The following is a 13241-nucleotide window of genomic DNA, read 5'->3' on the forward strand; positions in this document are numbered from 1 at the left end:
CCTGGGGGGGCCGCGCCAAGCCCTCACGAAGGACGCGCCTGTGGCTGAGGCACGCGTAAAGTGGCTGTGGCGCGACTGATGCCTCAGGCCTCAAGGCAGCGAGGTCTGGCTGGAGATGGGTGCCTCAGGCAAGAACACGGCCAGATCTTCCAGGGTTCCTCCCCTGAAATGAAAACCTTCTCGTTTGCCAGAAAGTCAGGAAGAACAAAAGAAAGCAAAGAGGTTTACGTGAGGGCTGGAAATCTATCAACTGTATCCACCAACCTCTCCCTCTCTCCTCTATTTCCTGCAAATGGGTCAAGCAATGCCATCCCCGGAAATCGACGGCATCTTTTAGTATTATTGAGCTCTGGTGGGGTTTGGCCCGCCTATTCATCGCTCCATCCAACAATAGCTTCTTCTAACAAAAACAACAACATCCTTCTTCGCGCCGGGACTCCCCTTTACTGGCCCGTGGCTTCCCTGCTAGCCTTCACTGAAAATTCTGCTCTGCATACAAAGCACTTTGGTAGTGGCCATTACGCCTTGTGTTATCTGCTCTCCAACGCCGCTCTCACCACCGTCTCTTCCCTCTGGATAACCACAGGCTCGTTGCTACCGGCGCTCTGTGAGTTCCCTCCCTGAATAACGATCACTCGGCTCTAACCCAACGCAGTAGACGCCGGTTTTTAACTCGGTCCTCCAAGCAGGGGGCGAGCGAACAGAACGCCAACATGGAGGTCCGGGCACTTCAAGGCTCCGGTATGCGCCCAGCCCCAGCCAGTCTGACATAGTTTGCCCGATGTCGTATTAACCATTCATTACTTTGGGTACAGAGAAGCTGCAACAAGTAACGGAGCTCTTCGGCCTGCTCGAAAAGGACTTGAAGGACAAGTCCCTCACCTCTTCTCGTAAGCCACCAAAGTCGCCTTGATTCCGTTTCTTTGTCTAACCCATGTACCACACAGATCGGGTGCAAGTACTTTTGCAGTTGAGACTCCACGGCACTAATCCGGATAATGCCGGCGCTATATATTCAAAAAAGGTAAAATGGCTACTCGCAATTATTGTGATTCTACTCCTCGCTGACAGGGTGCAGGGGATGGAGGTCTTGGCCAAGTATGGGGTTGACGGTGAGACTGTAGATGTACGGCGCGCTGCGCTGCGCTGCGTCGCAAATGCGCTGCTGTTAGATCCAAACATGCGGCAACTTTTTGTCGATACGGGTCACGGTGGTAAACTTGCAGAGATGCTCAAGGTAACTCAGAAGATTTATCCATGTGTTGAATGCTCTTCATAAGCTGACCCGTCTCTCTAAGACCGAGTCATCTGAAGATGAAATGGTAACCAGCCGCATACTGTTTCTCTCCACCTATGACACTACAATGGACTTTGAGAAACTCATAAACAATCATTCTCTGGGAGATAATGTCAATTATGTAAGTTTCCTTCTAGATATACCAGCTATCATCCCGCTGACAAAACCTCTGCAGCAAATCTTCCGTCATTCCAAGCAGTTTCCCAAATCCGGAAAAAAGCATCTCTCGCAAATGGATGAGCTGGCTCTAATCGACACCTTGAAGCTCATTTTCAATGTTTCAAAGCTGTATCCGGACCTTGCTGCGGCCTTCACCCCTTCAATTCCCTACATCTTCAAGACCATCAGCCGTATAGACATCCCTCCAAACCCCTTGGACGGTCTACTCGGCTACCTCCTCAACTGTCTGTCAACTCTCGACCTGGAGAACAAGAAGGGCAAACCTTTTGAGAGCAGTCCTTTGTTTCCGACTTTCAACCAAAACTGCAACGTTGACAAACTGATCAACATCCTGGACCAAGCAACATCTCTATACAGCCCTAGTGACCTCGAAACCAAGGCCATCCCACTCCTCCACTCCTTGATCACCATCTACGACCTTGCACCGGACGGACCCCGTAAATATATGGAATGGCTACTCTTGCCTGAGGAAAGCGATCGGAGCCGGCCTATCGGACAATCCGATACACTCTCATCCAAATTGCTCAAGCTCTCTACCGCTCCCTACGCCAATTTGAAAACTGCTATTTGCGAGCTCATGTTCACGCTTTCTGGAAAGAATGCCGAAAACCTTACTAAAAACATCGGGTATGGATTTGCGGCAGGTCTGCTGGCATCTCGCGGCATGGAAATCCCACAGACAGCAGGGGAAGCATTTGCCGCTGAAGATGCATTCGATCCGGCACTCAACCCCATCACTGGACAGAGGTGGGATGCAGAAAAGCAGGATACGGGCCCGCCCATGACGAAGGAGGAGAAGGAACGAGAAGCAGAAAGATTGTTCGTTCTATTTGAAAGGTATGTTTTTTATTTTTTTTTCTGGCTGCCCTATGACAGCTTTCAATTGCTAACAGCTCAACAGGGCCAAGGCCAACGGTATCCTTAACGTTGAGAATCCAGTTACGCAAGCTTTACATGAAGGGAGACTGCAAGAACTGTCGGACTCAGATAGTGATTAGATGACCACCCTTCCTGGGCTTTGTCTATGCCTCATAATGGTTGGAAAAGCCCTGTTTAAACTATTTGAATGATTCATTTCCAATAATACGCACTTTTTAATTTGATAGGTATATAATCAAACTGGGCTGGAAATATTAGTCTCATTTTGGGTAATGTATATGAACATCTACTAGAAACTAAAGACTGGGAGTGTCGGTATTAAGGCCCGGTTTCCTCTTTGATAGTCAACTCTATTTTAAGGAATTGACATCTGGAACGAAAGGCACCTTGAATGATGTGCTCTCACTGATACCCATTAAACTTTCTGCGATTTCTTCGTATTATCAATCTATTCGAGCAGGCATAGATCTAAATGGTCCCATCTAGAAGGCTAAGGAACCGGCGCGGCGGATGACGTACAGAAGTTCGGCGGGGCGAAAAATCTCCGCCCGACAAAAAAAATAATCGCGGGGCAACTCAATATTCGCGACCGAACAACTCTTCCACAAGTCGTTGCTTTCAGACGTGCACACCCTTCATCCATATCTACACCTCTTTTCTTTGATTTATTTGGTAATTACCAGTCATACTCACCAAAATGTCGAAGCCTTTTGACCCGGAGGCGGCGGAGAACTTTGAGGATGTAAGTTCTGCAGGCAGTCCCTCTTGCGAATTTCGCGACTTTCGGTATCGGCGAAACTGACCCTATTTATTCGATATGTAGATGGAGAAGCAGTTCGCCGTCAAGGGTATGTCGCACATAGACGCGTTCCGATATCCTCCTAATACTCACCTATTACAGCCGTTGAGCACTTGATGACGTACTGGTCGATCCTCGAGAAGGTTAAGGGTTCGCAGCTTCGGTTGACCAAGATGGACGACGAGATCTACGAGAGTTTCATGAAGGAGTTCCCCGATTTCAACCCGGCCGAGACGATCAACGAGGACGAAATGAAAAGCAAGGCAGGCAAGGAGAAGTGGAGAAACTGGATCAACCAGTACGAGGGCAAGATCAACGACTTCAACTTCGGAACCATGCTGCGGTCCAACCCCAAACATGAATATGAGCAGGAGACTACGATCTTTGGTGAGTTGCGCGCCCGCGACTAGTCCTTCTGTGTCATCATAAAGATTTAGCTAACGGAGCGGAATGTAGCCATGCGCATGCAATTCTATGCCGTTGAGATTGCCCGGTGAGACTTCATTTCGACTTGTATAAGTGACGATAAAACTCTAACATCTGCTAGGAACCGTGCCGGTCTGAACGATTGGGTCTACGAGAAAGCGCAGAAATAAAGCTGATCACCAAATCCCTGATCCTTCACATTCTCTGGGCCAAGTGGGACTGCAGTTGACAGGACTTTGTGGATAGAGCGCGCGCAAAGGTCGGTCTGCTGCGGCTCTAGGGTTCGTCTTCGAACGCAGTACAATGGGAATATCTGCTCTTCGGAACCTTCCCGTGCGCCCCGGCAACCTTGCGGTGCTCAACCAACATTGACAGCAGTTTAGAAATTTTCCCTCGACGCGCGGAACCATTGGAATTATCCCGGAGATATATCTTTTGTACATACACACATACTACTACCCACTATCACACAATCCAGCCTGTGGATGTTGACAAAAATAGAATACAATGGTGAATAGAGAGGCGCGTGGATCTTCGTGGCTGATCGGAGAACAATGCTCTCTGCTTACATCGCTTCAATATTACCGCTTCTGGATCCCCAAACAAGGATGATCGTCTTGACAGAGTATTTCGACCCCTCTTGTGTACCATGATGGCTCCAGCCTTGTTTCCTCTGTTTCTTTGTATTCGTTCTTAGTTCCTCCAGCTTTTCTTGACATATCTTCTCCCAGACTCTTACCCCACTTCATTCCAACTAGCCATGAGTCCCATCTTTTACACGGATCTTTGAAAGAAGTGATTGTCTTCGCATGCCCGTCACTTCTTACCATGGCTGCATTCATCAGGGATTCTGTACATCGCTTGCGCCGAAAGCCTCGCTGGGCAGCTCTTTTCAATTTTGCCGCGAAAAAGCACATCCCCCTCATGAGCTTGGCTCTTCTAATGACCGTGGCCGCAAGTCTCGTGATTCCAGTGTTCGCTATCTTTCTCGGTCAAATATTCGATGCTTTTACTTCGCTTGGAGGAGGTGAAATTTCCAGCCAGGACCTGATTCAAAAAACAACAAAGGGTTGCATCGAACTGGTAATCCTCGGTGTCATCGGATGGTTCTGCAATGGGATCTATTTCACCTTTTTTGTTGCCTTGGGGGAGTTACAGGTTGCAGAAGCTCGGAGGGAGCTCTTCGAAGGCTTACTACGAAGAGATCAGGAATGGTTTGAGAATCAGGAGGTCGGTGCAAAGGCATTTCTGTCTACTTTGCAATCGTAAGAATCCATGCACCCGCCCTTATTCGGTTTGGTTCTTGTGTTAAAATTATTCCATAGTCAGCTACATGAGTTGCAGATGGCAACCTCGCAACCCCTAGGACTAGTATTGCAATATTCCTTTCGAGCCCTTATATCCCTGGGTCTAGCTTTTTATACCTCCTGGAACCTTTCTCTCGTTACCCTAGCCGGAATTCCGATATTTACTGGTATCATCTCATTCCTCTCCTCCAGGATGGAACCTCGAATCCAGCAACAACAAGCCGAGCTGACGGGGGCTTCGAAAGTTGTTACCAACGCTACCAACTCAATAGATGCCGTGAAGTGCTTCAACGGACAGAATTTCGAGCACCAGAACTTTGTAAAGAGAGTTGATCAAGCTGCGTCCCACTATCTCAAGCAAGCACGCCTTAACGCTTTGCAAATCGCAGCAATTCGCTTAATGACCTTCAGCATGTTCGTTCAAGGGTTTTGGTACGGCAGCAACCTGGTGGCTTCTGGGAAAATTTCATCCGGAGAAGTGTTGCGAACCTTCTGGGCCTGTTTGGCGGCAGCCCAGTCTATGGAACTAGCACTTCCGCAGGTCATCGTGATAGAAAAGGGAGTAGTCGCGGCGACCGCACTGAAAAAGACCATAGAATTTCAAAACGCACCTCATTCTACGGAGGAGGTGAAAGGTAGATCCTATCCGCATTATTGCGAGGGGAATATTGAGGTGAACGAGGTAAGTCTCGGACGCACATGAAGTATATAACAGCTTTGAGCTAACTTTAATGTGTCGGTGTAGCTTAACTTCACTTACTCTTCTCAATCTGATCGGCCAATTCTAAACTCCGTCGGGTTCTTCTTCCCGGCTGGAGATACAACGTTCGTTATTGGGGAAAGTGGATCTGGTAAAAGCACACTGGGACAGCTTCTTATGCGGTTCTATCTACCGACATCCGGAGAAATTCGGATCGATGGTACTCCCATACAGAACCTGGATATCAATTGGATCCGAAACAACATCACACTGGTTGACCAACGGAGTGTCTTATTCAACGAGTCCATCTTCATGAATATCGCATTCGGGCGCCGTGATTACAATGACATCAAAAAAGATGATCTCAAAGACAGTATCAATCTGGCAATGCTACAGAGTGTCATCGACAGCCTACCCCATGGGATCGACACCCTGGCCGGCCCAGGGGGGAACTTTCTCAGTGGTGGCCAGAGACAAAGGGTGGCAATTGCTCGGTCTAGGTTGAGAGATACCCCGATATTAATCTTAGACGAGCCCACAAGTGCGCTAGACCACACGAATCGTGTCGAAGTGATGAAGGCCATTCGAAGATGGCGGAAAGGGAAAACGACCATCATCATTACCCACGACCTTACGCATATCCGGGAGAATGAATTTGTCTACATCCTTGATAAAGGGTCGGTTGTTCAGGCTGGATACAGATACCAGCTAAGCAAAATTCCCGAGAACGAACAGTTGTTCCCAGATGGCCACAAAGACCGCGCTTCTGCAGATACTTTGGTTCCTCAGGAAGACAGGGCTCTTGTTAATCACAAGTTTGAAACAACTGGACCCTATTCCGCAATACGACGTTCGAGCGTGGGCATAGATGGCAGAAAGAGACATTCTCGATCGAGTATGTCACATGCGTTAGGTTCCCCTTGGGATCTCCCTCTCACGGTCCGATACAGTCTTGGTGTCAAAGACACAGCCAGCACAATTGACATGTCAGCGTATGAGCTTGATGATATGCAATCATGTAGCACCAACAAGGCCAGATACTCCCATGTTTCTAATGTTAACGACTATCCTCCAACACCGATTGAGGCAACACCTCAAGCCCAATCACCGACAAGCTCGATGATGTGCCATAGAAAACAACAGAACGCCGCATCGCTCACCCGAATAATGCTGACAATTGTGCCAACGCTGACGAGAAAACAGCGGTTCCTTTTGCTTATTGGATGTTTATGCACTTTGGGACATGCCTCTACGACTCCTCTATTTTCCTTTTTCCTATCCCAGCTTCTGCAGACATTCTACAACTCAAAATCCAGCTCCATCAAGTGGGCGTTAGCTGTGCTAGGTGTTGCACTGGGCGACGGAATTATCTCGTTCTTTATGCACTATTTCTTAGAGATATGTGGCCAGGCCTGGGTTGACTGTCTGAGAAAAAGGGGCTTTCGACGTGTGCTAGACCAACCTAAGAAGTGGTTTGATGAAGAAGGACACAGTCCCTCTCAGCTGACGGCAAATCTCACCATGGATGGAGAAGAGATGCGCAATATCGTCGGTTGCTTCGGGTGCTTCGTTCTGGTTGCCGGTGCGGTCAGCATTATGGCCGTCGTATGGAGCGTTGTCGTTTGCTGGAAGCTTACAGTTGTTGCACTGGCCTGTGCACCCATCATATATGCTATCACGAAGGGGTTCAATGGCACGAGTGGACTGTGGGAAAAGAGATGTACCGAGGCCAAGAACCTCGCGTCAGAAGTGCTCATCGAGATGTTCTCGGAGATTCGGACAGTGCGGGCCTTGACTCTGGAGTCCTTTTTTCATCGGAAACATTTAAATGCGGCCGCGAAGTGCGTGACTGTTGGCCTCAGAAAAGCAGTCTACACTGGGATTCTATTTGGGCTGGTCGAAGTCACTATCATATTCGTCAGCGGTTTGTGGTGTTTCTCTTGGGGTCTCGGAAGATACTGACAAGATTTGTAGCTTTGATCTTCTTCTACGGCGCGGTTTTGGTCTCATACGAAGGGTTCACAGTCAATAGTATTCTGACCGTGTTCTCCATGCTTCTTTTCAGCATTGGCTACGCGGGCACTGTTTTTTCGTGGAGTAAGTTCCACGTCCGTTCCTCGCTTTGGGAGCTACCGATTGACACTTGAGCAGTTCCGCAAATAAGTACTTCACGAACAATGGGGTCTCGACTCCTACGCCTTGCAAATCTTCCTGAGGGGAAATCCCACGAGTACTACGGAGACATTGGCCTTGCCCGGGCTGGTCCCGTGAAAATATACAACTTAGATTTCCACTATCCCTCGCGATCGGATGCTCTTGTTCTGAGACAGGTATCGATCGCCTTCCCCGGGGGTTCATGCACGGCCATCGTCGGACGATCGGGGTCAGGGAAATCGACCATTACGTCGCTGCTACTATCCCTCTACGAGGTTCCGCTGTCCAGCGACAACAGGCCAACGATCTCACTTGGAGGCATTGACATTCGCCGTCTGCACACACCGACTCTTCGTTCCTTGGTCGCAGTCGTTTCACAGCAACCAACCCTATTTCCGGGAACTATTGAAGCTAATATCAGCTACGGGTTGGATGAACGTTCCCCGCTTAACACTCTGCGTAATGTACGCGCTGCAGCCAAGGCCGCCGGTATCGACGATTTCATTTTGTCGCTCCCTCAAGATTATTCCACCGTCATCGGGGACGGCGGACTCGGTCTTTCCGGGGGACAGGCGCAACGGGTGGTCATTGCACGGGCGCTCATTCGTCGACCACAGGTCTTGATCCTTGACGAGGCCACGTCCAGTCTCGATCCGGCCAGTGCAGCGGTGATCCGAGAGACCGTGCAGCGGCTGGTCGCGGCCCAACTAGGGCTAACCGTTATCATAATCACGCATGCAAGGGAGATGATGGAGATTGCGGACAATATCGTCGTTCTCGAGCAGGGCCGCGTCATGGAAACGGGATCGTACCAGGCCCTCGTCGCCCGGGCCGGAGGGAGTCTGAAGGCATTGGTAGAAGGTCAAAAAAACACAAGTGATGCCAATTCATAGGATAATAAGCGTCATACATAGCTCCAGTCAATGAGAACATGGATAGGTATTTCGTGCAGTAACGTAAAGAATCACGTTCACTCAAACGAAACGTCCGCAAAGTGCCGATTAAACCAGTCCAGCGCCTGGTCCTCCGCCTCGACTGCCTGCTTATCCGCATTCTCCAACGCCGTGTCCGCTCGCACGCAGAACCCGTGACCAGCGCCGTAGTAGACCTTCACCTCCCCGACGCTGTTCCGAGTCTCTACGATATCCTTGATCTGCATGATCTGCGGCATCTTGACCGCATTATCCAGCTCACCCATGGCAAAACTCGTCGGGACCTTGATCTTCTCGATCTCGCCGGGAAGCTCCAAGAGACTCGGATGGCCCGTGAACCCGGCATTGATCAGGGGCTTGCCATCCACCTCGGCCCCGTGCGCCAGATGTACCGTGTGCTTTCCGCCCCAGCAAAAGCCCGCCGCCGCGATGGGGAGCCGGGCGCCTTCGTTCTGACGGACCGCGGCGAAGAACGGTCGTACCACAGGCCAGGACGCGCTGAACTTGTTGTAGTAAAGGAATCGAATGAAGGCCGAGGCGGCCCACACGGCATGGTATCTATACCATCACCATCAGTCGGCGTTGGTGTTTATAAAGACCCGGCAGGCTGGGTCCGTAGAAGAAGACAAAATATCTACAACTTGGACTCACGGTTTGGTCACCCAGTCAAACAGGGTGTTTTTGGGTTTCATCAGCGAGCGCATAGTGTCGATCAGCCAGATGGGCGCCGGTCGTCCTGCATATGCACGTGAGTCATTTTGTATTCTCTCCAGTACCGTGACCAACTACTCAAAATGGTGCGAAGTTGGCGAGGTGTATGGAATGCATGCCTGCTATTTACCATTCATGAAATCCGGCAGATAAACCCTATACTTGCCCTTCTCGGCATAATGATCCGCCAAGATGCGATTGTTCACAAACTCCCACCCAAAGGCATCGGGGACGATGATAATAATTCCCCGAACGGCATCGGACCCAGCAGATGGCTCCGCGACGTAAACGTCCAACCCGTGCAGTGAGGTCACATTCCCCTGCGGAGAGCCAGCATGGATATGGCCGGAGAAGCAGTCGGGACAGGACATGACGTTGGCGGACAGAAATAGAAAAGCCAAGGGTTAGCAGCGCAGATCAATGAGATTAGGCGCCGAGGCGATTTTTATTAGTATTATTCGAACGAAAATGGAGCAATGAAGAGAAAAAGCCAGGAGCGCTTCTTTTTAACCGCCATCTTCAAAGGGTTTCGGGGTTTACAGGGCTACTGCGTAACCTGGGACTTAACTCCGGGTGTTAACTCCATGGGGGCAAGGCTATGGCTTCTATTGAGTCGAGATGGTTGAAAGGAGTGGTTTCTGGTTCTCGGTGACAGAGTTATATATTCTGCGGAACGGAAGTCGCAGCAGTGGCCGCAAATGTGGCTGGGTGTATAGGAGAGCACGGAATACGATGTGGCATACAATGTGGCTTCCTCGCAGTCAAGCTCTCCGGTGGATTCGTTGAAAACCTTTCGCAGCGGATCCAAGGGTCGCGGCAACCAGCACGAGCCGGACCAGAGCGCGAGATTGGAAGGACCGAGGAGGGCGGCGGTTAATATGCAATAATATTCATCGAGTATAATTCTGAATAATCAATCTAAAAATGGCAGCAAGTGGAGAAGGCAGAAACGCTGGGCGAGAAATTAAAGATTCATTAAATTTAAAGCAGATACCGATAGCACTTCGCGGTTTCAGGCCGAGGGCAATTAAACAATTAATCTCGTCTCCTGTCCCTAATCTTCCCTCGAGATTAATTGACTATTAGTTAATATTATTGCCGAATCCTGAGAGATCATCACCATCATCATCCAGATCGCCAGTGACAGCAACGCAACTCCAGCCCAGCCTTTTCCAGCCACAAAAACACTCCCAACTCCGCTTTTTCGCTCGGCCTAAGAGGCCCTGAGAATAAGTACTTACGTTGGCTGTGATTTCATCTTCTCCATCAACCCGTCGATTTCCCCGTCTTTCTGTCTTTTTTTTTTTTTTTTTTTTTTTCCTTTCTTCTTCTTTTCATCGAATCTTCGTCTTCTCCCGATAAAAACAGCGCTGCTCCTCCCACGGGCCATGGAAGTTGTCAGCCTCCAGCTTCGACCTCCTATTCCGTCCAACCATTGATCGCGCTATATATACATCGCCACCGGTGCTCGACTCCTGCGAAGGCCCCCGTCGGCAGCTCATGTCAGACTGATCATCGCCGAGCCTCCCCTCCGCCTCTGTCCACTTCACCTTATCCGTCCTATCCGCAGCTGCTCTCTTTCCCTCTTCCTCCCTCTCCCCCCGGTTGATCTTCTTTGTTGCTCCCGGGGTATATGCATAGCTGACTTGATCATCACTCTTACCCCCTGGATCTTTGTCGATTGCCCCATACCCTCGTGCTCGACGCATGGTCTCGGAGTAAGATACTCACGGGCTTCTTCTTTGCTGCCTTGCCCGGGATCATCGATCGTCACGGAACATGTTCATTCCACCTCAACCCGGGCGGCTTTTGGCCCGTGAGAATGGGGACCACAAGGATAAGCAAAGCAACGGCGGCAAGAACAACATCTTCATCATCGTCAGTTCCTCCCCTCCCTCTGGTGCGGGGTATGGCGTCCTGCTTGGAATGGCAAGTTACTGACGTACAGTATCTTCTTGGATTTAGTGTGCCGCATGCATTGTGTTCGTTTTGGCATTTATTCTCATGATGTACTTCACCTTGCGCGCCCTTCGCCGAATGAATTGTCGCCCGAAATACATTCCCGGAAAGTACATGAAGGACAAATGGAATCGGTGGCCGGTCGGCATTGCGTATGGCCAGGTCCCCGATGGGACCTCCCACGCCCGAGAAGGGAGTGGGAGTGGGATCGGCAACAACGCCTCTGGTGGAGGATCCGAGATGAACACCAACAGTAACGTTCGTCGCGACACGTCGGTCCGCTCCGTGATTACACTGCCCGCATACTCGTCGAGTCCGAAGCCGGAGGAGCAAATCATTGCCCGAGAAGGAGAGCGCGGTGGTATGGACGTGGTCATGGAGTTCCCGGAGACCGCGGAGGAAGAGGAGAATCGCAGAGAAGAGATGATGGAGTCCCTGTACCAGGTTCGTCAGCAGCGGCGACAGGAGATAGCCGACCGTGAAGCGCGGCGTCAAGAGCGTCGCGATGCCCGTGCCCGGGGAGATTATATCCGTCTGGAACAACTTCGCCTTCAGAGTCGCGCCCGCGCCGAAAGCCGCTCCTCTGCCAACAGCAGCAATACCAATTTGGCAGCGGCATTAAGTACGGCGGAACACCAGTCTCGCGGTCGTGACCGAAGGATCTCCAGCGTCTCGTACGCAGAGCTGGGTCAGGTTCGTCATGACGGGTCGCGTGTGCGCGCTAGGTCGCCTGATTCAGATCGCCATCCCTTGTTGTCCAATGCCGCTTCGACCAACACGGATGGGCCTGATCGGTCGTCCGGGTCGATTCTGACCAGCGTCCACTCTCGAGGCGAATCGTACTCCTCGATGCAGTCCGATTTTTCGGAAACGGACACCTTGACTCGACCTGAATCTCACGCCCATTCCACCCACTCGACCCATTCGACAGGCCAGGACGGAGATGTCGGAGGCCTCAGCATTCCACCTCCGGACTACGACCACTTGGACTGGGGGGAAGCACCCCCTTACGAGAGCCCAATTCTCGACCGCGGGGAACAGCCTCCTCGGTTACGGGAATTAACACCCCTGCCGACCATCCATATAGACGTTGCCAGCCCCGTCAACAACACCCTTACCACCCCTACGAACCACCTCCCTGGTGAACCGAATCATTCGGAAAATCCTTCCAACAACCAACAAACCCAATCTACATGAGATTTCAATCTCTCCCGACTGTAAATTGTTACTTCAGTGTGCCCATTCTATATCAAGAAGCTATGCTGTGGTCGTTGCATTCTTGACATTCCTGTCTCGAGAGCGTGCGTCTTTCAGTTTAACGAGCATGATTCTCACGATCTTTGAGCACTTGCATACTTCTTTCCTTTCTTAATTATCTTGCATCTGTGGCATTTTCTATTTATTTCCCCCCTCCCCGTGTTCTGCTGGGGTTTGAAGGAGTATTAGCTAGCAAGGCGTTCTGGAGGCAGCAATTTGTTTTTTTATTTCTTTTTTCCTCTTGGTATCTTCAATGTACAAAGCGAGAGGAAGGCCTGATTGATTGATTTATCTTCGAAGTATTTATTGAGTATATTAGTACCCGACACAGAATGAAGCGAGTGAGCTAGAGAAGGTTACTCCCGTACCTGAGTTTGTAGTTCGAGTGGATGTGGTTTCCACCGGGAATGCAAGTCACTACGGACGGACAGATACTGCTGGACCCAAAAGGCGGTCGCACCGGCGGCAGCTCCACCCGGGAAGTAAACAAACCAACAACTCACAATCCCAACCTCCTCATTTCCGACGGAAAGACCCTCTTCCCCCATTTCTCCCGCGCCCGTGAGCATTAAGCGGTGGCGGGTTATACCATTGCATTGCTGCTTGAATACAACAGCTTAATTGCTCGATTTACTACTAT

General features: G+C 50.4%; 5 protein-coding genes across 5 annotated transcripts; 4 read left to right on the top strand and 1 right to left on the bottom strand.

Moving 5' to 3' along the window:
* Positions 1 to 713: 713 nt before the first annotated feature.
* KD926_005209 (synembryn) lies at positions 714 to 2475 on the top strand (the record flags this gene model as incomplete). The annotated part of the gene is made up of 7 exons (XM_053098448.1): positions 714 to 741; positions 816 to 890; positions 948 to 1024; positions 1079 to 1237; positions 1299 to 1418; positions 1473 to 2314; positions 2379 to 2475. 7 exons carry the CDS (start codon positions 714 to 716, stop codon positions 2473 to 2475), a joined length of 1398 nt encoding a protein of 465 aa, XP_052957584.1.
* Positions 2476 to 3053: 578 nt separating this feature from the next.
* Positions 3054 to 3751, top strand: KD926_005210 (polysaccharide biosynthesis domain-containing protein; the record flags this gene model as incomplete). Its single annotated transcript, XM_053098449.1, has 5 exons — positions 3054 to 3098; positions 3180 to 3204; positions 3258 to 3542; positions 3612 to 3648; positions 3703 to 3751. The coding sequence occupies 5 exons, from the start codon at positions 3054 to 3056 to the stop codon at positions 3749 to 3751; spliced, it is 441 nt and encodes a 146-aa protein (XP_052957585.1).
* Positions 3752 to 4409: 658 nt separating this feature from the next.
* Positions 4410 to 8635, top strand: KD926_005211 (ABC transporter ATP-binding protein; the record flags this gene model as incomplete). The annotated part of the gene is made up of 5 exons (XM_053098450.1): positions 4410 to 4846; positions 4907 to 5570; positions 5634 to 7512; positions 7563 to 7685; positions 7740 to 8635. 5 exons carry the CDS (start codon positions 4410 to 4412, stop codon positions 8633 to 8635), a joined length of 3999 nt encoding a protein of 1332 aa, XP_052957586.1.
* A 77-nt stretch (positions 8636 to 8712) lies between these two features.
* Positions 8713 to 9756, bottom strand: KD926_005212 (dienelactone hydrolase family protein; the record flags this gene model as incomplete). The annotated part of the gene is made up of 3 exons (XM_053098451.1): positions 8713 to 9232; positions 9326 to 9410; positions 9516 to 9756. The coding sequence occupies 3 exons, from the start codon at positions 9754 to 9756 to the stop codon at positions 8713 to 8715; spliced, it is 846 nt and encodes a 281-aa protein (XP_052957587.1).
* Positions 9757 to 11164: 1408 nt separating this feature from the next.
* KD926_005213 (uncharacterized protein) lies at positions 11165 to 12541 on the top strand (the record flags this gene model as incomplete). Its single annotated transcript, XM_053098452.1, has 2 exons — positions 11165 to 11263; positions 11351 to 12541. 2 exons carry the CDS (start codon positions 11165 to 11167, stop codon positions 12539 to 12541), a joined length of 1290 nt encoding a protein of 429 aa, XP_052957588.1.
* Between the last annotated feature and the right edge of the window lie 700 nt (positions 12542 to 13241).

This window comes from Aspergillus affinis (genome assembly GCF_023601865.1).
Source record: "Aspergillus affinis strain CMG 70 chromosome Unknown NODE_25_length_320802_cov_86_012257, whole genome shotgun sequence".
NCBI lineage: Eukaryota > Fungi > Ascomycota > Eurotiomycetes > Eurotiales > Aspergillaceae > Aspergillus > Aspergillus affinis.